This window comes from Camelus ferus, chromosome 8 (genome assembly GCF_009834535.1).
Source record: "Camelus ferus isolate YT-003-E chromosome 8, BCGSAC_Cfer_1.0, whole genome shotgun sequence".
NCBI lineage: Eukaryota > Metazoa > Chordata > Mammalia > Artiodactyla > Camelidae > Camelus > Camelus ferus.
In genome coordinates, this window is record NC_045703.1 from 9440377 (window position 1) to 9465013 (window position 24637).

General features: G+C 42.8%; 1 protein-coding gene across 2 annotated transcripts in view; it reads right to left on the bottom strand.

The window, feature by feature from the left end:
• The window catches only part of SMAP1 (small ArfGAP 1), a 176288-nt gene that overhangs the window by 7563 nt on the left and 144088 nt on the right, over positions 1–24637 (bottom strand). For both annotated transcript variants that reach the window (XM_032484452.1, XM_032484453.1), the window contains one exon: positions 13574–13664. In XM_032484452.1, coding sequence (XP_032340343.1) covers positions 13574–13664 — 91 coding nt within the window. The remainder of the gene's footprint in view (positions 1–13573; positions 13665–24637) is intronic.

Below are 24637 nucleotides of genomic sequence, written 5' to 3' on the forward strand. Positions count from 1 at the left end.
TGTTTTGCTGTTTCAAATAACAGCGTGTGCACAGCTCCCATCCTTCTCAATAAGGTAACACGACTTCTGTTTCTAACACTGCACTGTGAACAGTTCATTCTCTCCTTTCATTAAAAACTGTATATTTAAAACTAGCCTTTTGAAATCTCAGAAAGGCATTCCACACAATGAGGCTAGGCTTTCTTTGTAACCACCCACCATGGTTAGAAGAGTGGCCATGAAAGTCAACTTCCAAGCCCAGGGGACTTTGGAATCCTTTAGAATGAAACTGAGGAAGCATCTACTTAGGGACAGGGATCTCTGTGGCAAGACTGATTCTATTTTCAAGTGACTGGAGAAGATTTTCTCTTAGCTCCAAAAATCTAATAAGGTGGGGAGCTTTCTCTCAGACCTGACCAAGGTTTCCCTCTCTCCAGCCTCCGGATGGACACACATCTCAACATCCCTGCCCTCTCTCCTCTTTGCCTCACACTTCTCCCCAGATGATCCCCTCATATGATGGATTAAAACTCCCATCAATTTTCCTTGTTAGTAAAAAAGCTAGGCATTCACAGAACTGCTGAAGAACAAATCCTTTAACCTAAATGGAAAATTATCGGCCTTGCAAAATCGGTAAACACACCCTCCCAATGAGTTTTCCCACTGGATTTCACTGTTTGCTGACTTGACTTGCTGTATTTGGCTCACTAAACACACTCTCTAAAAATGACTGTTTCAATTCATCTCGAAACTTGTGGTTTTGCTTTTCAGTAGTTAAAAAGGACAAAGACTAGTTATCATTACCATACTTATGAAAATCACCTGCTTCCTGAACTTTTCCATGTTATTTCTGTCTCCATGAAAGATGGGAAGGGCATCTCCTTCCACTATCTCAGGGACAGAGAGCAGGGCAGAGATTAAAGACTCGCTCGATGTCACCTCTCTAGTAGCAAAACTCATACTAGAACCAAGTCTTCTGACCCCTCGACTAGAAACTGCTCTCTACTTTCAGCCACATGTCCTCAAAAGTCATGTCATTACAACTGTGTGTAATTACAAGAAATCACTTAAAACTTTGAAAATGAAAAGGCAATTTTTAAATAGTTTATCATTATTTGTACTAAAAGAAGCAGTGGCATAAACAGTTCAAAAACCATTCCACTGGGCCCTCACATTTCCCAACGCCCCCCTCCCCTCGCTGTCTTCCCACTTAAGCCCCTTCATCTTCTGTTTCTAGTGAGGCATCCACGTGACAAGGTCATCAGTGAGCACGGACTGAGTGAAGTAAGTGTGGAATACAACCAGCCCCGGTGGTCAAGAGGATTCACAAGCCACTGCGAGTTCAGTGCATCCTTTTCACCAAGTGTCCCCTAACAGCACAATCTGCTGATTAAAAGCTCAGAGGCCACAAAAGCCATAGAATACCAAGATGTTAAAAAAGTCCTTCAGATAATTATTCAAAAACTTAGAATCAGTCTTATTCAAATTAAATGGTTTAAATAGTGTAGATCACTATAATTTAAGCAAAATAATTAAATCCACATGGGTTACACTTTGTGCGTACAGATACATGTGCGCAAGCGCGCTCACATCCGGCCCCCGCAACCCTCCACCACCCCCACCCGTGACAAATGGAAGCCTGTCTGTCTTCCAGGGTGGAGGGAACCAAGCACTAGCCTACACACGCCTCTAGGAGAGAAGTGGATGTCTGTGCAGACAAGGCTTCGGGATCCAGCGCGGCGCCGCTCTGTGTGAGTGCGCTGATCCTCGCGGGGCTGCAGAGCGGGCGGGGCGGCCGCAGCGGGAGGAGGCGGCAGCCCCCTTTAATCAGTATGCAGAAACGAGCTGGTGGACAGTAAAAATAACGGGAGACCCAGAGTACAAGAAAAGCCTAAGGCAAGTGGAAGATATGTGGCTGGGGACAACAACATAAAGAAGGATAATAAAGCACAAAGGACCTCTTGAAAAGGCAATGAGCAAACAGAAGAAATCAGGACAGTGCAGTAAAATGGAGAAGGAATTTCAATCTTAAAGGCAAGGCAGCAAGCCTCCAGTTAGTTACTGTGGGTAACTATTTTCTTTCTACACTACCTTAAGATTTCAGACTAATGTTTTATCTGAAAACTGAGCTGATAGGTGACTGTTTCAGTGCTTCATACACATGGCAGAAATTTACAAGAAAAGGTTAAATGTTGTGAGCTAAAGAAAACAAGTTAAAAATCAGTGCTACATCTCACATGAACAGAAGGCACGCCCAGCATGCAGTTACTGGCCTACCGCACACCATGACACTGAGAGAGAGATGCTTAGTGAGAAGGTAACATTTCAAACATGACAAAAGTCATGAAGGCCTGTCTCCATCATCTAGACATCTTCGATGCAGCTGGGGATTCTATTAACTGTGGCTACACCAGAGCTCATGTGACACCAGAAACCCAAATGAGGACAGGTAAACAAGGTATTTAAAACAATATTTAGTGTCTTCTTGGGCCGTTCAAATGGCTCTGAATGATAATTTATGACAACAGTTTGGATTTTAATAATACATAGAGGAAGGAATTAGGTTTATTGATTTATTAAGAAAAAAAAACTTTTTTAAATAGAGGTGCTGGGGATTGAACCCAGGACCTCGTGCATGCTAAGCACGCGCTCTACCACTGAACTCCGCCCTCCCTACCCAGTAACACATTTCTACTACTAACATTTTTAAGTTCTATTGCCAGGTACTCTGACAATGCTTTAGATAAAGTGTCTCAGTTTAATCCTCACATGACCTCTAGAGAGTTTCACAAAAGAAGACAAGTCTGGTGATGAAAACCCAGCTGCTCTCCCCATTTTGAGAAGCTCTTCCTGGTTCCCCCAGACAGAAACTGTGCCGCTTCCCCACCCTCATACAGCGGTTCACGGGGCCGCTGCCCTGCCTCCTAGAAAAGCGCACGCCCCCCAGCCTGGGCCCCATGCTCAGCCTCAGCCCCTCTGAGGCGGTGATGACCCCTGAGGCCGAGACCCAGCAGCTCGTCCACTGCAGCCACCCCGCCCACAGCTGGCCAGGCAGGCCTGCACTCCTCCCGCCCAAATCCAGGGGCTGCAAAGTGGTGGCCTTCCAAGGGCCTTAACAATTTTCTTTTCAGTTTTGGATGGTATCTCAGTACACTGAGTTTGCCAGGGCACCCGCCAGAGTGCTCCAAGCCTCTTCACTGCACCCCAGAACCAGGCTTACAGCCTAGAACAACCCGTCATCCACTCCCTCCTGTCCTCTCCTCAGAAAGAGAGAATGCAGCTGCCTCCTTAAGTAATGCCTGGCACACAGCAAATGCCCCCCAAAAGACAGATGAATTGAGATGCTTTCCGACCATCGATTATGAGAGGATTTCTTGGTGATGGCAGCATCTTGGGGAAACACAACTATCAGGGAGGTGATCCTACCTCTGACGGGAGAAAACGTGAAATAAAGACACTGATTTTGAAAAGCACCAGTGGTCTGGTGGCAAGTCCCTTAGTCCTTGCCCTACTCTATACCCTGACATTTGGCCCCGGCTGATCCTTCCTTCCTGGAAGTCTGGTCCTGTGAGTCTGGGGCCACATTCTCCCCAAGACCCTGCAGCCACTGCTGCTGCCGCCCTCGCTGGCTCCCCTTCCTCTCTCACAGCAGCACCCCACACAGCTGTCTGCCTGGGATTCAACAACTGCTTCCTGACCTGAGTCCCTGCCCTGGGGTTCCTCTCTCCAGATCACAAAGAAGACAAAGCAGTTGGAATGCTCTCTAAATCAGAACTCCATCCTGCAGAGCTACTTGGCTCACGGCTGGGAGCATCACTGTCACCACAGTAGCACACACGCCGACTCCCACCCGCGGGTCAGTCCCCCGTCCCTGCCCAGTCCCTGCCCACCGCCCAGGGCCTGGAACCGACCTCCCTCCCCTCCCTTTCCCTCCAGACCCGGGCCAGGCATGCGATCACAGCACCTGCCAGGCACTCGGAAGCTGTCTGCTCAGTAAGATGCAGATAGATGGGTTTTAAATCACAAGCTGCTCTACAAAGGAAAGGCCCTAGGAGCTGGTTTATCTGGGGAGGTGCTCATCTTCTCCAACTGTTATTCGCTCTAAGGATGACCTCCAGAACACAGACTTTGTTCAGCGTGGGTTTGCAGAGTATTAAAAAACTCATGTGCTCCTCCTAGCAGCAGCAGGAAAACTAAGCTTTGAATTGAGGATAATAAAACTTGAGTTGTGAATTTTAGCATTAAGCCAGATTTCAAACTGAATTTTCACAACCAGTTTCCTGCATAACCCCACTCTTTTCCTGGGGACAGTTCTCTGTCTCTTCAGGCTGGGATTTGTACTCACCCCCCATCTTGCACGACTGTATACACACAGAGCTGCATTCTCTGGAATCTACTAGGATTCCGGGAACTCTGCTGGTGCCCAATAAATATTAATTGAATTCATCCTTTACTTGAATGTCAGAGGCATTAGCTGGTCATAATCTACTTGCACAAATAATAAAAAATGTCAAAGAGCAGCATGAGAGTCTGTGTAGTATCTAGTTTAAGGCAGATAAGAACATGATAAGTAAGTGGATGGTACGTTTTTCATTACTGCTTCTGACTGAGCATGAACACTCAGCCTTGAGTACACTCTTGCTACAATGAAAGCTGCCAAGTCTAATTCTTCATCAGTAACTACTGAGGCATCATCTCCAGGGAGGAATGAATTTAAAGTGGAAACAGCGCTGACTGAAGAAGGCTGATTCCGTGAGATGCAGGGATGCCCCCCTTAATGGCAAAACTCCTTCTTAAAGCTTTACAAATGTTCATGTCACTCAAGAACTTTTTATTTTCTATCAAGCGACCATTTCAAGCTTTTTCCTTAATAAAAATCTTACTTGGAATTCCTTTGTATTAAAACACACACCTGCTTTATGAAATGAAATAAACACCTGTGTGTGTTACTCTGTAAATTTAAGTCACAAAGGTTCATTTGAAGCATATTAAAATTTTCAAGGTTCATATTGTCTTCAAATGCTTAAAAAAAGATATGTGAGAGATTAAGTGGAGTTATTTATTTTCAATTTTTTAGTTAATTTTTCTTACTGCTGAATAGGTGGCATTTAGGCTAATTTACTAAACCGACTGAAGTGATCTTAAAAGTTGCCCTTAACCCTCTTGCCCTGCTTCTCCCCCACTTTCCAAGCCCCTCCAGGCTGCACGGTCCTGCAGCGTGGTGGACTTTGGAGCGGGGATCCCCTCGGGGATGGGCGCACCGATGCTGTGAGAGGGGCTGTCCATCTTTCAGGGGACACACACACTGATTTACAGCTGTGGTCTGAAACTGCTGAGAAGGGGTTTAAGGAGAAAACTTTGTAGAACTGATTTTTTAAAAAATTATACATATACATATATAACACATTATTTATATATGTATATAACATATATATACTTTATATATATATAAGAAATATGTATCTCAAATACTTCTGTACCATTTTTACAACCTTGAGAGACAAGAACTATATAACTATGAAACCAAACTGTACAAAACAAACTTCTTTTGAAATGTTTGACTAGTGGTGACCGACTCGATTTCTCTGCGGCCACCCAATTCCCTTAGTGTTTTCCTGGGGCTGCAGATCCTCCGGGGGCTTTGCAATCAGCTTCTGGCACAGCCCGAGCACCTCCTCTGCACACCCCTTCAAAGGCACGCACTCCCTCCCTGGTCTCCTCTGACAGGGTTCGGGCCGCGGTCCCGGGGCACTCTGCGTGCAGGTTACTGTGCTCTGTGTTTCACACTCAGCCATTCCTTTATACTCTGGCCAACAATCAGGTTAAGGTTCTTATTTTCATCTCCCAGACGAAGATGCTCGAGCCCAAACTCCAGGTCCTGCCTCCAAGTCCAGTACCCATCATGACACAAAGCTGCCAGCTGTCTACAGGACACATGGCTCTAAGGTCCACTTTGTGTAGTTCCGTGTCACCTGGGAGTCTGAGAATTTCATTTTCTGTTAGAGCTCAACATGATGTAATGGTGAAGAATATGGGTCTGGCTCTGTAATCTACTAGCTATGTGACTTTGGGCAAATTACTGAACCTCTCTGTGCCTCAGTTTCTTCATTTGGAAAATGGAAACAATGACAGTTCATCACCCTTAGGGTTGCTGCAAAGATCCAATAAATAAATACCCGTAAACACTCAAAACAGTGCCTGGCACACAGGATACACTATCTCAATGCTTCTTAAAGTAACCAGATAATATATAATTAATACTTGAGTCCAACATCTTGTTTCGGTCCATTGTAAGAGCTGAGACTGGACTTTGGTCAGACTTAGGTTTGAACCCCAGTTCTATCATCCAGAAGTTGTGACTTGGAAGTTAACTTCTGTTAGCTTCAGTTTGCCTGTTTAAAACAATAACAACAAAAAAGAGAGCGAGAGAGAAGGAAAAGGGGTGTCTGTGTGTAAAATACCCTCCACTGTAAGGGTGATCACAAGGATGAAATGCACCTGCGCCAGCTGCCACACAGGCGCTCCTTGCTGAGGAGGCTGGCCTCCACTCCAGAGCCTCCACATTGTTTCCCAGCCTCTCCTGCAACGAGAAAGGCCGCAGAACCAATTCTGGCCAGAGGGACCCTGAGAACCCTGCTGGGGGGCATTTTCTGGGAAAGGCTTTGCTTCCTGAGAAAAGAAACTTGTGACAAGAAACCACCCTTGGGATGTGGTCCCATGAAGACAAGGTACTGGGAATGGCATCGCCCCTTTGTTGACCACGAGGGCACAAGCCTGAAGGTGGAAGCAGTGCTCTGGGGGTGACAGACTGGACACAAGGGAAGAGGAGCCTGGCTCCTGACCTCACTGCTCCACCTGAACTGCTGCACTTCCACGTTTCAGTCCAGTCCAATCAGAAAACGTCCTGAGTTTCAGCCACTTTTAGGCTTTCAGTTACTTGTGATCTGAAGTAGCCTGGTCAAAACTCTAATTCAAAAAGATTCGTGCACCTCAATGTTCATAGCAGCACTATTTGCAATAGTCAAGACATAGAAGCAACATAAATGTCCATCAACAGGTGACTGGATAAAGAAGATGTGGTATATTTATACAATGGAATACTACTTAGCTAAAAAAAGAATGAAATAATGCCATTTGTAGCAACATGGATGGACCCAGAAATCACCATACTAAGTAAAGTAAGTCAGACAAATAAAGACCAATATCATATGATGTCACTTATATGTGGAATCTAAAAAAAAAAAAAGGACAGAAATGAACTTACTTATAAAACAGAGACTCACAGACACAGAAAATAAACTTACGGTTACCAGAGGGGAAAGGGGGAAGAGAGGGATAAGTTTGGGAACTGCAGATACTACTACTGAATATAAAATAGATAAACAACAAGGCCCTACTATGTAGCACAAGAAACTGTATTCAATACCTTGTAATAGCCTATAATGGAAAAGAATATGAAAAGGAGCATATATATATATATATATGTATAACTGAATCACTACGCTGTACATCAGAAGTCAGGTGTGATCACAGAAAGAAAACCGACTCCAAGACCTCCTTTTTGAAAGAATAACTATAGTCTGTTATTATCCTTTGTTGAACATACTTTTTGGAGCAGAAATGATACAAGTTTTTGTTAGGTTCTAAGCCATATCTGAAAAACAGAACAGACCATAAAGTTACTTTGGGCACTTGTCCTAGATGAGTATTCCTCTTCTTCAGCCCGCTCCCCACAGAAAAGGGGTGTGTGCGCAACTACACAATGCTCCCCGGACAGGCTCAGTGCACGGGACACAGTGGCGATCCAGGCTGCTGCCACGTCTGGCCTGCATTCAGTCAGCTCACTAACTTGTTTCACTTTAGAGCATATGGACTTTGCAAAACAGACATATATTTCCCTGTAGGAACCTTCTGCTTTAAAGGTAACTAAAGTACTTTCTGTGGATGTTTTATCCTTTAGTATGTTTCTGTCCAGAAAATCTTCTAAAAGCAAAAAAAATTTTAGAGAAAAAAGATAATGAATTCCTCTTTATCATTATATAAAATTGGGATATATGTTACTACATAATTAAGGAGGTTTTATACTAATAACCATGTTTAACTAGCACTGTCAACCCACCTGAACTTGGCTATTGTGATAGGTTCAAGATTTTATTTCCTGAAACACACGCGTGAAATAATGCCCAATGTTGTATGCTCCTTTGAGCTTTTCAATTAAGAAAAAACTGAGGAGGTGTTGGGAAAACTTGACAGCAGCATGTAAAACAATGAAGCTAGAACACTCCCTTACACCATACACAAAAATAAACTCAAAATGGATCAAAGACTTAAACATAAGACAAGATACAATAAATCTTCTAGAGGAAAATATAGGCAAAACACTATCTGACATACATCTCAAAAATTTTCTCCTAGAAGAAATAAAAGCAAGAATAAACAAATGGGACCTAATGAAACTTAAAAGCTTCTGCACAGCAAAGGAAACCATAAGTAAAACAGAAAGATAACCTATGGAATGGGAGAAAATTTTTGCAGATGAAACCGACAAAGGCTTGATCTCCAGAATATACAAGCAGCTTATAAAGCTCAATAAGAAAAAAACAAACAACCCAATCCAAAAATGGGCAGAAGACCTAAACAAGCAATTCTCCAAGGAAGACATACAAATGATCAATAGACACATGAAAAAATGCTCAATATCACTAATTATCAGAGAAATGCAAATCAAAACTACAATGAGGTATCACCTCACACCAGTCAGAATGGCCATCATTCAAAAATCCACAAATGACAAATGCTGGAGAGGCTGTGGAGAAAAGGGAACCCTCCTTCACTGCTGGTGGGAATGCAGTTTGGTGCAGCCACTGTAGAAAACAGTATGGAGATTCCTCAAAAGACTAGGAATAGACTTACCATATGACCCAGGAATCCTGCTCCTGGGCATATATCCAGAAGGAACCCTACTTCAGGATGACACCTGCACCCCAATGTTCATAGCAGCACTATTTACAATAGCCAAGACATGGAAACAGCCTAAATGTCCATCAACAGATGACTGGATAAAGAAGAGGTGGTATATTTATACAACGGAATACTACTCAGCCATAAAAACCGACAACATAACACCATTTGCAGCAACATGGATGCTCCTGGAGAATGTCATTCTAAGTGAAGTTAGCCAGAAAGAGAAAGAAAAATACCATATGAGATCGCTCATAGGTGGACTCTAACAAACAAACAAACAAACAAACAAACAAAGCATAAATACAAAACAGAAATAGACTCACAGACATAGAATACAAACTTGTGGTTGCCAAGGGGGTGGGGGGTGGGAAAAGATAGACTGGGATTTCAAAATTGTAGAATAGATAAACAAGATTATACTGTATAGCACAGGGAAATATATACAAGATCTTATGGTAGCTCACAGAGAAAAAAATGTGACAATGAATATATATATGTTCATGGATAACTGAAAAATTGTGCTCTACACTGGAATTTGACACAACATTGTAAAATAATTATAAATCAATAAAAAATGTTAAAACAAAAACAGAAACAGAAATAAAAACTGAGGAAACCTCTGCCTCCAATCTGTACAGAGTTCTGTATTTAAGATAATTTAAAATAAAACATACGAAATGTTCAGGCAGAAACTTCCCTAGAGTAAAGTGAGCAAACCTAAGAATATTGCTATTTAAGCAGTGAACACATTCTGAGCTAGATTTTAGCTCACACTTGATTCTTCGTGAGGTCCTTGGAGAGGGGTAAGAGGGTGCGGTCCTCTGGAATGTTCTCTCAGGTCCCCCCAGTCACAGACACCTGTTTGTGCCCGACGGGCCTGCAGCTGAAGCCTCCTGACAAGAGACCGATGTCTGGGCAGGGCACTTGGGGCACACAGGGCGGCGGAGGTCTGGTGAGAAACTGACCTGAAACCTGCAAGGGCACATTTGACACCAGCAGTTTATGTCAGAGCAGGGGCTCACCCTTTCAGATTTTATTCTCAGATGGGGGCTTCTATAAAAAGGAAAAAGAAGCACTGCTGAATGAAAGTATTAAAGTCGTTCTTGCAGGTCTGATCAGGAGCACAGGGCAGCAAACTACAGCCCCTGCCTGTTTCGAAAGTTCAGCAGAGTCCAGCCACCCTCCCCGTCGGGTTCCAGACTTGCTTCTGGCCACGTGCTCATGACAGTGGGAGAGCTGAGCAGTCGCAGGACAGGCTACACGGCCTGCGTAGATAAAAACATCTGACCCTTTTCAGAAGAAATTTGCTGACCCTTGCTAAAAAGTATATAGAGAGCATTTTACGTTTAACCTTGGGGTGGGGAGTAGACCAGGAAAGTTGAGCTGAAGAAAATCGGTTTATCTTCAGTCACTAAGTTGAAAAAAAGAGACATATCAAAGTGCCATTTAAAGGGAAGATCTAATTTCTAAAAAAAGATTACTATTACCCTATGATGAGACTATTAAAAGTGATCCTGAATACAGACAGTAAACCTGGGATTCACAGTCCTCTGTGGCTGTGTAACTAAACTAACCTTGTGGAGTTTTGTTTGTATTTTCTGCAAATGTTTTAAGATAATGCCTCTTCTGGTCTCATTCATAAGGGGATATGCCGTCATTTTTGCATGACCATAAACCATCTTACAAGGCACCTGCTCCCTACTCCCCACCATGTTTTGGTTTACAGGGGAAAACCAGAGTGGCAGGCCCACCCTGGGCAGAAGAAAAATTGTCCACTGCCCAAAAGAGACACCAGTTATCAATCCTGATTTAGGACCACCGTTTGTTATGAGCTGAAAGGGACCTTGGATTCTCTGTGGCCTGCTCAACTTCCATGAACTCATCAAATCTCTTGCTTAACACAGTTTTAAAAAGTCTGAAAATATTTTTTAAAAGAGTTTAAGTTACTGATAACCAGCAGGAGTGAAAAGTGGGGTGTGCTCTGGGTTAGACACCCCATGTCCTGCTGCTAAATCTCCATCGGCAAGACTCCAAACTCCCTCTTCCTGACCCCATCCCCCACCCTGCCACCTCTGGAACTCGTCCAGTGTAGGACATAAAACTGTCAGTCCCCAGCCAACTCCCCTGTACATCCCTAATCTCTTCTTCACACAGCCCTCACCTTCCCGCCCATGCAAACCTCAGTTCTCCCCTGATGACACTGTTCCTGAACTCTCCCATCGTCTAGAGACTCCTAGACCCACAAGTGGGGGAAATAAACATTAACTGACACCAGCCCTCACTGACGATCACAGAAACAGACACCAGAAGAAGGCGAAGCCACCACCAAACCCTAAACCCAGTGACTGTGAGGCAGTGGGTGGGGAGACAGGGAAGCACTTATGGGAGCTTGAAAAGCAGAGACAAACAAGTGATGGTGAGACAGGCGTACCCAGCAATAACCTGGAAGGCAGAAAACGTACCAATGAGGTTCCGGCAGAGATGCCCCAGCTGACCATGCTCCCAAGAGTAAGAGAACTCAACGTTTATGATGTCAGCTGCTGAGCTCCAGGAGTTCCTGACTCTGCAACATCACTGTAGCAACAGTGGAGTATCTGAGGCCGGTCACCCTATCTGTGCAATGGATCCCATCAAGACATCAGTACAGCAACCTTTCTTGTCCCAACTGAGCAGATTCGCCTGTTCCACAGGCTCATTACCCAAGGGAAACATCCTATGATTTCAGTGGGTCAGCAAATCCTATTGGCTCTGTCTTTAAAATACACCCAGAACCTGACTGCTTCTGACAACTTCCAATGCCATCCCCTACCCTAAGCCACACTCCCCTCACCTGTATGACCATCACAGCTTCCTCACTGTCTGCCTCCAGCCCTGGCCTGCTACAATCTACGCCTAACACGGTAGCTGTAAGAATTCTCTAAACACTCAAGTCAGATTATGTGCCTCTTTCCTCCAGTCCCTCCAACGCATTCCCAGGATGCTCAGAATAAAGTCCATGTCCTGACACAGCATGCCCGGCTCCCTCTCGGTCAGCACTCTCCCCCAGCCAGCCTCTCAGCTCCTCCTCGCTGGTCCCGCGGCTGCCGGGCCGTTACACTCGCTGTGTCACCTCCACGGGTCCAGGGAGCCACAACTTCTGCAGGTCTTCGCTCCCATGATGGCTCAGTGAGGCCCCTACCCCTCACCCTACTTGAAATGACGACCACTCTTTCCTGTTTTCTTTCACCTACAGCCCTTACCATACGTGGCCCATGATGTATTTCACTTAACCGTTTCCCCAGACTGAGTGCAGACTCCAAAAGGTCAGATATTGTAACCTGTGTTCTCTGCCCAGTGCCTACAAGGGTGCCCAGCACACAGCAGACCCTTTATGAAGAGACGCTGGATCAGTGAGGGGGCTTCTGGGCTAAGAGTCAGGCCTGGTTTGTATCTTACATTTCTAAGTTATAAACTGATCAACCGGACTCTCGAACCGGAGAGGAAATGCTGCAGTGAAGACAACAATGCTCATAGTCTTAGTTAAGATGTTGTCTTACTTTGGTAATAAGCCTTTTTTCTTTTCTCTCATTTACAGCAAAGCTAATAAAACAATTACGAGGACTGGAATTCAACATAATTATATTCAGGGCCCCTGAAATGAGCCCTATTTTCAAAATTATAGTTATTGTTTATATTTCTAATACACCACTTATTTTCACCACCACAGACCGTCATTACCTATAGGAAGTATGTGTGCATGACATACCAGCTTCCTAGGAAACGAATGAAACATTCAACTGTAATTCGTAACACAGAAAACAATTTACTCAATAAGGATGAGGATCAGTTTTTGGAAAGCAGTGTATGAAGTTCAACTCTACCTTTCAGCTCTCTCATTCTTTTCCTTTAATTGTTAATCTCTCCCTAAACTGAAAAATTTTTTTCTAAATTAATTACTGCCAAAGGCTCCGACAGCACTAAAAAATAAGCATTTATCAAGCTATTTTGGAAGGAAGAGGAGACAGTGTAAGAGGAGCTGACAGTACTTGCAGACGGGGACAGGGAAGCATGCTCGCCCCCCAGGCAGGCAGCATCTGCCTGTCAGCAGGGGGCAGAGACCACGCAAGCGGCGGGGAGCACCTCCTGCCACCGTCAGACATACGAGGGAACCTAGCCGCCAGAGCTGCGTGTAAGGCGTGCCGCTCCAGGTAACCAAAATAAAGTTCACTTTAAAACCGCACATTTTACAGTAAGGCTACCCCAGAATTATTTTGCTAAGGGAAGCCCCCAACAGCAAAACGAAATAATGAGGGGCAGGCGGGTAGCAAGGGGGCGAGAAAAAAGAATCTACTCTTCAGTTTTAAATGTTGAAATGTCACAGTCCACCAAGCCTTTGAAGGTACTCTGCCATCTCCTCTCTCCCCAGGGAACTCATTACTTGTGTTTCGGCGAAGGCACGGCTGACAGACACTAGCTCCCTTATTAAAGATTTCCCTTCTTGTGGGAACGCAGCAAACTAATGACACCATTTTCAAATTCAGTTACCAGGTATCTCTGGGGCATACTGACAATAAAGCCATTACATTCACTTCAAGTAAAGGTGTCAATTGTTTTGTAACTCATCTTGTGGCTGGTGGCTTTCATCACTTACCGAGTCCTAGAAGGTCCACCGTGGGCTCTGCAGCTTTCTTAGGGCTGGTGCTTTTTTTAGGCTCCAATTGCTGATCTTCTTTCTTCTGTAGCTTGAAAGTAAATAATGAGATTTATTATTTTTTTACATCAACCAAACAAGACTTTCAGGCCCCAATTAATTACACATCTTTACTGGTAAAGTTAGTGCAACAAATCACACGAAGCACAGTGTTACAGAGCCCAGGGCATTTATCATCATAAAAAAACTAGTAAACACCATCACTGACTTCAAATGATGAACTTTACATATTAGACCCCAAAACAGTGAATATACAAATGGAATCCTAGTGTAACTGGTTCTCAGCCACTTCAGCCCTTCGTGTGAACAGCCCACATTTCACACCACTCACTTGCTGGCTGCTGCTGAGCAGAAGCGGGCGGCCCTGGGGTCACCGCGGGCGGGGAGGCAGCCCCGCACTGGTGGGACGTCACCGGATGTGCGACAGACCTCGTGTCACTGCCCTTCTCCTACTGTGCTCCACTGATTTTGCGTTCTTTCTGCGCTGAAGGTGGGTGGGGACCCTGCATGGAGCAAGGATACTGGTGCCATTTTTCCAACAGCGTTTGCTCACTTTGTGTCCCTGTGTCACACTCTGGCAATTATCGCAAAATTTCAAACTTGTCATTATATTTGTTATGGTGATCTGTGATCACTGATCGTCGATGTTACTCTGTAATTGTTTTGGGAGTCATGAACCAAGTCCGTACAAGACCACAAACTTAATAAATGTTGTGTATGTTCTGACTGCTCCTGGGTTCAATCCCCAGAACCTCAATTAAAAACAAATAAATAAGTAAACCTAATTACCTCCCCCCAAAAAATACAATTAAAAAATAATTTAAAAAATTTTTAAAAATAACTGTCAAATTGTTCTTATGACTACTAGAATAACAATTAAGGTAATAGAAGCAGACCAGTTTTTGGTCTGGCATGTAAGCAACTCCATCTTAACACAAGTAAAAAGCTGAAACAACTAAAAAATCAATAGCTCTTCTTAGATCCATCAAAAAAGTAAGGTCACAGGGCAAACCACAGCCGCCCCAATTGGAGAAACAGAAGAATCCAAAGAATTATGATTTACTAGAGCAGAAACCAGCACCAGAGAAGTATTTGTCAATCCCTAAATGTGCCTAAAAAATGACGTATTGATTATTTTGAACTAAAGTTGCTGGAGAAACAGCCAGTGGGGGAAAAAAAAAGATATTAAGAAAAAACCCCAAACACTCTGACCCTCCTCTGAAAGCAGGAAAAAACCTCCCCTGTGATGGTGCCCTTCCTGTACCAGGACCCAGTGAGGAAACCAGGGCTAAGAAAGCTACGAGACAACTTCTTTGTTACTTCTTCATTAGTCTACTACCCCAGGCACAAGCCCCTTTGTTATGTTAAATTTTCACAAGTAATTGTTTCTTTACCTAAAAATAACATAAACAGTCTGCTTTTGTTACTTTTGGGTCTCATTTCTATGAGACTTCCATGCATATGAATTTAGATGTTTTTTTTCCTCCAGTTCATCTATATTGCATCAATTTAATTTTTATTGGACCAACCAAAGGAACTCAAGAGGAGTAAGGTGGAAATCTCCCCTCCCTGACAGCAGAAAAACCTGAGCTGCAATTGACAAACTGCTGGAGACCTAGTATGCACAGTCTGAGAGTCCAAAACTAGTCCTATTTTTGTTTTACCTCCAGAAGCAACACCACGTTCTCATAGTGAAGACCAGAGGAAACCCCCCCTGGCTGTGGCCTAGGGAGGGGAGAAGGTACCATTTTGAAATATACCAGAGCATTCTGTTCAAAACCAAGCCTGCCCTCAAGAGAAACTATTTTACCTGGGGAAGGCAAACACCCAACTTTAGGCCCCTTGGTCATCCTGTCCCACCTTCGGTGTCCAGGGACACAGCCTCACCAGAACACGAGCGCTAATCACAGGACCCCTGACACTTCCCCTCTCCTGCATCCCTCACCACATTACTACAGGCCAACTAACTGGAGTTCCTCTCCCAGGACCTTAAGTGCAGTTTTCAGCAAAAAATTACAGGGCATACAAAAGGCAGAAAACACAGTCTGAAGATGCAGATGGATGCAGACCAAGCATCCATCAGAACCAGATTCAGATGCAGCAGGGATGCTGGAATTACCACACTGAACTTAAAACGACTATGTTTAATGTGCTAAGGGCTCTAATGGAAGAAGCAGACAGCATGCAAGAACAGACAAGCAATTAAGTAGAGAAACAGAAATTCTAAGAAAGAATTTAAAAAATGATACAGATCAAAAGCGTGTAACAGAAATGAAGCATGCCTTTGATGGGCTCATTAGCAGACTGAACATGGCTGAGGAAAGAATCTCTGAGCTTAAGGTATGTCAACAGAAATTTGCAGTGGGAAAAAGCAAAGAGAAAGAGACTGAAAAGAAAAACAAACAAACAATATCCAAGTGGGACAACTATAAAAGGTGTAACAAACACACACTAGGAATTATCAGAAGAAAAAGAGAAAAAGAAACAGAAAAAAGATTTGAAGTCACAATGACTGAGAATTTCTACAAATTAATGTTGGACACCAAAACACAGATCCAGGAAGGTCAGGGATCACCAAGCAAAATAAATGCTAAAAAACTACACCAAAGCATATCATTTTCAAACTACACAAAATCAAGGATAAAGAAAAAATCTTGAAAGAAGCCAAAGGAGGAAAAAACCTTACCTACAGGGGAAGAAAGATAAGAATTACATGTACCTTCTCCTTAGAAACCATGTAAGCAAGAAGAGACAGGACCCAAACATCAAATATTTAAAGCATTAAAAGAAGAAAAAAACCCACAAACTTATAATTCTTTATTTTGGGAAATTATTCTTCAGAAGTAAAGGAAAAATACTTTCTCAGACAAACAAAAATTGAGGGAATTTGTTGCCAGTAGACATGCCTTGCAAGAAATGTTAAAAGAAATTCTTGCGAGAAGGAAAATGATACAGGTCAGAAATTCAGAACTACATAAAGAAAGGAAGAACACAGGAGATGAGTAAGTGAAGGTACAATAAGAAAAATATTACAATAGTGCTTTGTAAACTATAAAAAAAAAAAAGCAACATAAACATCTTGAGATTTTAATGTTACTATTATAACTGAACTCTACCTTCTCTCTTTCTGTACTATTATCTCAGAAGCTGATGGCTTTCTGTACCATCATATCATCAGGTACCACGAAGAGAACACAGTACTACAAGGCACACCTGAGCAGGACCACACCAACGTCAGCCTGTTCTATCAGACAGCTCACATTGTTTCAAGATTTCTTCTGCAGCCAGGTTGTGAAGGCTCTAGAAATTATAGCGCCTTACTACTAAATCACAAGAAACCTAGTAGAGGGTTTCATCCTTTCACTGTTTGCATTAAGATGATGCATTAGGTCTATAGTGGAAACAAATTTACTGCGTCAGCAACTGCCCACTCAATTTTCAAACACAGAGGATGCTTCTCCACTTAAAGTTTCTGATTTCAGTAAAGTAAAATGTCTGTTAATAAAACGAAATCACTGTTAGCAAAGAACAGAACTAGTATTTTATAGTTACTTTTTTCAGAATGTTATTTTATGTATTATTAGCAAGATACGATTTGATACATGTCTAATTCATGTTATAAGTAGTCTAGTAATTTGGTAAGAAATCCATCCAAAGATGTAATTTAATGTTACCACAACCAACACAACCGCTATTAACAACTGCCATTTATGGAGTTCACGTGCAGTAAACCCATATTTTAATTTTTAAATTTTACTAGTTAACAATAAAATCTAAGAGTCACCTTGACACATAAAGGCTTGGAGACTGCTCTTTCAGACAAAGAGCAGTGAGCTGAAACGCCGTCCTGCCGCGGCAGTTCCTACCATCACCACCGCCCCTACTGCACGCACTGCTACCAGCCTCTCCCCTTCCGCTCCCCCGCCCCACCCCACCTTTAGTTTCCAGCCCACCTCGGTCTGTTTCCTTTTCTCCCAAAGACTAGAAACCTGTCTCTTTGGCACTTAGTTGTGGCTACTTTAGAATAACACAACGCTGTCTCTGAACGCTGTACTTCCCGCTTCACGTATTCTTTTCAAAATGGGGAAAGGTAGGGAACTCCAAGCTCCTACTGCGTGGTTCTGGCAGAGAAATACGGCCCTCGGCTCAGTGGTGCTAGGCAGGGGAGGACAGTGAGGAAAAACCACTAAACCATTATCCAAGTCATCAGGTGTTCCACCAACAGCCAATGAACAGACGACCGTGTATGAAAAACTGCGGATTACTCTTCAAGCTTCAAAGAGACAAAAATGAAAGCTGCAAGTAATTCCTGCAAGGCTCGGGTAAGTACAAACAGCTGACCAACAGAGAAGGCTGCCTCCATCGTTGGACATGCACACTCCCTGCTGGTTCCAGGTGCATTATCACGGGTTAGAGACAGCTACCACGTACAACTTATCACGGGCAGAGATCCAGGGCAGGGGCTGTGGGCTTACAGACAGTCTCATCACACCCAGCTCCCATTTCTTCATCTGAAGGGTAGGGGGTTTGGCTGGATTGCCTCCGTCCTTACCAGCTCTAAAACATTTAGAGTCTGCAAATAAAATCTCATTTGACAGGCAATGCATGTAATCAGAACAGTTTTCCAACATTATCTGTATGAAATCTTCTCATATTTTGATGACTCAGCTGCAGTGATTGGGTAGTGAAATTTTTTCGATAAGGACATTCTACATAGGATGGCTGGTATGAGTCTCAAGTCATCAGAAAAGAGGGATGATAGGAAAGGGTCACTGAAAGATTAAGTAAAATTAAAGCAGATGGGCCAGAAAACAAATATACACATACATCCTCCTCTCCCCGCTTCAAGGAAAACCTGAGGGATCACCATGAGTCAGGGAGCGAGAATGGCTGGAGCAAAGGGACTTACACAAGGAAGCCTCGCCCCTCCCCGCCACCCCGCTTGTAGGTTCCCACTGCTTTCCATGGAAGGAAGGAAAGAGCAGAGGGAGGGCTTGGGGGGACCCCACAGGAGGAGACAAAACACTTCCTCTTCTTTCTCCCAGACTGTAAGTTCCTGGTAGATATTTATTTTTTCCTGATACCATCTTTGTACCCTCAATGCTAGAACAGGATTCATCACATAAGAGATGCCTGTTAAGTGTGTAATGAACTTAAAGCACCCTTGTAAAGACACGGAGCATAGGTTTAGCTCAGAGGTAGAGTGTGTGCTTAGCATGCATGAGGTCCTGGGTTCGATCCTCAGTATCTCCATTAAAAAGAAAAAAAAAAACTCAATGATATTATTAAAAAAAAAAAAAGATACAGAAGGGTTGATGGTCCTGGAGAAAGCTAGCACAGATCCTGGAGGCCCTTAGAAATGACCTTTATCAGGCAGACCCCCCACCCACCCACCAGGTTGCCAGGAGAACAAGGAGATGGTATCAAGGAGATCACGGCTGCCCAAGAGCAAGTCACAGCTAAACACACCTGAGAGACTGTACGCTCTAGAGGGTGGAGTTTCTGTCTGATTTGTTCACTGCTGTGCCCCATGGCCCATCCCAGCGTCTGCCACAGAGCAGGCACTCGTTATACATCTGGTGAATAACGTGGGTGCATCTTCAGGACTGGGCAGACGAATGGCCCATCCAAAAATGCTTATCAACTATGACTTTGAATTATCATTTTTAAATTAAGTTTTAAAGGTATAATAATCAAAACAGTGTGGTAGTGGCATAAAGAAAGACATACAGACAATAGAATAGAGAGCCCAGAAATAAACCCTCTCCTATATGCTCATGCTGAGGCCTGACTGTTTGTGTCCCCTCCTGAATTCGTATGTTAAAAACCTGATGCCCAGGGTGATGTTATTAGGGGCTGGGACCTTTGGGAGGTGGAGCCCTCGAAAATGGAGTTAATGCCCTTATAAAAGAGATCCAGGAAAATTCCCTTGCCCTTTCTGCCATGTGATGTTACGGTGAAAAGACAGCCAGCTATGTGGAAGTGGGCTCTCATCAGACACTGAATCTATCAGTGCCATGACCTCGGACTTCACAGCCCACAGAACTGTTCAAAATAAATGTTTGTTGTTATAATCAAAAAAAATTAAATTTTAATCATAAACACTGAGGTCTTTCCGACTTCAAAGTCCCTATTCTTTTCCATATACCACATTGCTATTATTTAGCAGAGATGGTATGTTGAATCACTCCAGGATCGCTCGTATTAGAAAATTTGTGCTAAAGACCTAAACAGCTTGCTACTTCCCAATGAGTATCAGCAGTTGTTCAAATTAATCCAGGGCAGACATTCACGGGAAGACAATGACCTCCCTCCACTGACCTCCTTTTCAGACAGACCTGCTCTACCACTGCGTGACCCCGGGTAAGTTTCACCTCTAATCTTATGTTTCTCCTCTATCCAATGACTACATGGAAACGATCCAGGGTTTCTGCGAGAATCACCACAGAGAATGTGCTGCCCAACACACGGCCCTTAGTAGAAACTTGGCTACTCCCTTGCCCTTTCTCCCTTCTTTCTTTCTCCGCTTTTGGCTGTAACAGTAACACACACTGAGAGGCTGCAGTTAAGACCATATCTCTGAAGGCAGGACGTTCAGATTCAAATCTCGGCTTGGCTACTCAATAGCCACGTGACACAGGATAAACTACCAAACCTGTGTCTCTCGGGTCCTCATCAGTAAACAAGGCTAACAGCAGTGTCAAACTCCTGGAATCACTGTGAGGACTACAGAGCCACACACACAGAGGGCCCAGAACAGGGCCCGGCAGAGCAGGGTTAAGCACCCAGCAAGCACTGACTTGTTTATTACCTTCAAGGACCCATCACATCTAACTGTCGACCCTTCTACCTTGGCTGCAACATTCTTAAGCACAGGCTTCAACTTCATAAAACTACCTTCCACCAAAGCATGTACTGAGGAAATAGTTCTCTTATTGTCTGTTGAAGGAAATTTTTAATTTACTGTGAGGGACTGTAACACTTACATGCTTACTGACCAAAGTCTCCCCTTTTCTCATTAAATAGGAAATGAAAGCTCTGCACACAAAGTAATTTGCTTTCTTCCCCTTTTATTGCCTCACTTGCAATAAAACTTCAAATGACTGTAAAAAATATTTTAGAAATTCCATGAAGAAAAAAAAGTTTCCAATTTACTATAAACCTGTAATAGAACCTAAAATATGGTTTTCTGCCACAACTTACACACTCTTTATCACCCCTGTTACTTAATTCTTACTTAATAATAAGTAAGAATTAAAAAGCAGTTACACCTTCAGCTGGTTCCTTTTCTTTCAGGCTTTGAGGGCATCTGAGCATACAGTTATTTAACTAACAAAATAAGGTTACTATCACCTTGTTCTTGCTTTCTGTAAGAATTAATTCTTAGTTTAGCTACTCAATTATTTTTTAGACTAGGTAAAACAGTGAGAAGAGAGCAAACTGTCTTGGCTCTAAGAACTTTTACTAATAGTCACATTTGTTTCAGCTAGTTAAATTATTTATCTTTTAATCTCAACTGCCAGGACATTCTATATACTTAATTAGCACCAACCAATAAAAATACTAGTTTCTATACTCACCAGATTCCTTTCTGAAATGACAATACTCAATTTTGGTGAAAAATGAAAAGCAATTGTAACTATCATACAACACTGGAGGGAATATAAATTGGTACAATCACTTTGGAAAATTCTGTGGCCAAAAGACTAAAGCTGGACATATACATACCCTGTGACCCAGTATTTCCACTCTCAGGTACACAGCCGATAAGCTACACGTATGTAAACCAAAAGGCATGTACAAGGATGCTCACAGCAGCTTTATTCATCACAATCCTAACCCCGAAATTACTCCTGTCAGCCATCAGTAGAATGGAAAAACTAAGTATGGAACACCGATAACGGAACAACATTTAGCAGTAAGAAAGAACACACAATAACGTGGATGACTCTCACAGACAAATGACAAGCAAAAGAAACCGTAACGAAGCAGGACCCTGTGGGGCCTTACCAGGACAGACGCTAGCCCCGGTGTCCCCTGCTGGCCTCCTGTTTGTTGAAAAGCCGTAGTTTCCCAGGCCTTCCCAACTCACAAAAGCCAGGCTCAAGAATTAATGTTTGAAAGGACGAGAACATGTAATGACAAAAGCAGTAGTTCGGCCAGGAAAACTGGTAACAGTTCAGAGTAAATCAGCCACGTGGCAGTCACAGGATGTTTAGTTGCTCCCTCACATGCACAGATGACAGTATCTGAGGCACATTCCTGAGCTGTATTACAGATGCTAAGACCCCCACCAAATGGAAGTTAACTACCCAATGACCATGTAGCCCCAGACCTACCGGAGCCTGAGGACAGATAATGTTATTAACCCCTGTGACACCACCCTTTACTTCATCATCAGCCAATCAGAGACCTGTGCACAAGCTGATCACAGACACTGCGACACTCACCCCCTCACTTTGCCTTTAAAAATGCTCCCCTGAAACCCATCAGGGAATTCAGGGTCTTTGAGCACTAGCCGCCTGGACTCCTCATGTGGTACGTGCAGTGAACGCTGCACTTTCCTCCACCACCACCCAGTGTCAGCAGACTGGCTTTACCAGGTGAGGGCAAGAAGAACCTTTGGTTTGGTGACAAAACCAGACATAAAAAAGTACGTTCCATATGATTTCACTTACATGAAATTTAAAAGCAAGCAAAACTTATCTATATCGATAGAAATCTGAGCACTGATGACCTATGGGAGATGCTGGGTAAGCGGACAAGAGAGTGCAGAGATGTTAGTAATGTGTTACATAGAGATCTGTGCACTGATCACACAGTGGATCGCAGCGTATGCATTTGTAACAGCTCACTGAGCTATGAACTTAAGATCTCTATGTTATACTTCAATAAAAAGGTCAAGAAATTCTAAAAAACTAACTTCTAAAATAAAATCTCTATGAAGGTACAAAATATCACTTTCAGATAGATATACACTCCATATAACTATGAAAGCTTTTTCAAATTCTTAATTTTCTCTTTAAGAAATTGGACATCTTAAAAAAAAAAAGGGGGGGAGAAAAAATTCTGACAGCAATTCCAAGTCCTACGAAGAGAGTGACGCTGTGTAATACTGGTTTTACTGAGGACAAGGATAGATATGAAACCAGAGACTCCACGAGGACTAAACCCAGCAGCGATTAATCACTCCCCTAACCAGTTACTGGCTGCATTGATTAGCTCACCTGTGTGTGACTGGTTAGCCTATTTAATAAGAGGAATCTGGCGATACAAACGCAATTTAAGGATTCTTCCATAGTGGTGAAAAGTAGGCTTCTGAATAATGCCTATTTATAAGAAAGTAAACTAACTCATTCTGTATAATTAAGTGGGAAAAAAATTACAAAAAAGCTACAAGATTGTCATAGATGGAAATTCTCTCACTGGTTCAAAATTATCTTTAAAAATACTAACTACTATATATAAAATAGATAATCTTATACTATATAGCATAGGGAACTATATTCAATATCTTGTAGTAACTTATGGAATATGAAAACGAGTATGACTGAAGTATTGTGCTGTACACCAGAAACTGACACAACATTGTAGACTGAGTATGCTTCAATAAAAATACATATATACAAAAAAAAATACAAGGTTTTCACAATTCGTCTCTGGTCTCTGCTACCAAGACATACCATTCACATCCCCATCAAATCAAACTGTGTCCTTCTTTTCTCCTCTTTACAAACCTCTTAACATCAGTTATGACTGTTCCCTCACATTTTACTGTATAGAAACATAATATGAAAATCTATAAACAATATCCCTATCGATAAATCCAAGAGATAGTGCTTATTTTTGGTAAATTACTATTTGGTGTGCATCTTAGCTCAAATTTACTTCATCAAAAGCGGTAGCTCTTTAAATAAGTCTTCTACGTTTTCACTCACTTCATCACATTCTGCAGCCAACACGGCCCCAGAATCTCACCCATAATCACATTCCTTCAGCATCAAACACATGACAAAATATTAAATTCAAAAACCTAAAGACTAGCCAGCTCAGAATTGAGGTAAACATCTTTCTGGAGCAGAAATCAAGCAAAAAGGCATAGCAGGCAGTGGAACTGAAGCCACTGTCGTACAGGGCCCTATGGGCTGGGAACAGAGAGCAACGGATTGAGTCCACCCGCTGCCTGAACCCAGGGGCTGACACAGCCTCTCCAAAACGACCTTACGTATACGTAGAGGCCCGTACTGCCAACTCCACAGAACGCTCCTTCCTTACTAAGTAACGATATATGTGCGCCCTATCTCAAAATCTTCTAAATGTTAATATTGTTCTGATGCGGCCTCAACATATGCTGTTCCAATAAAGACTGTATCGTGAACACTCATGGTTAGCAGCCAATTTAACCCTCAGTTTATAAGGATAAACAGTTCTCACCACTTACCATCTGGATTAAAGCAACTTTTCCAATTTTTTTTTGTTTTCAAGTCATTTTACGCTTACTTCAGAGAAGAATAAAGGGAGAGTGAGAAATTACATTAAAATTTTAAATATGAAAACAATATGGAGATTCCTCAAAAAACTAAAAACAGATTTACCATATGATTCAGCAATCCTACTCATGGGTATATATTCGGAGGGAACTCTAATTCAAAAAGATGCACGCACCCCAAGGTTCATAGCAGCACCATTTACAATAGACAAGACATGGAAGCAAGCTAAATGTCCATGGACAGATGACTGGATACAGAAGCTGTAGTCTATTTATACAATGGGATACTACTTAGCCATTAAAAAGAATAAAATAATGCCATTTGCAGTAATATGGATGGACATGGAGCTCGTCATTCTAAGTGAAGTAAGCCAGAAAGAGAAAGAAAAATACCATATGATATCACTCATATGTGGAATCTAAAAAAAGAAGACACTAATGAACTCACCTACAAGACAGAAACAGACTCAGACACAGTAAATAATCTGATAGTTACTAGAGGAAAGGGGGTGGGA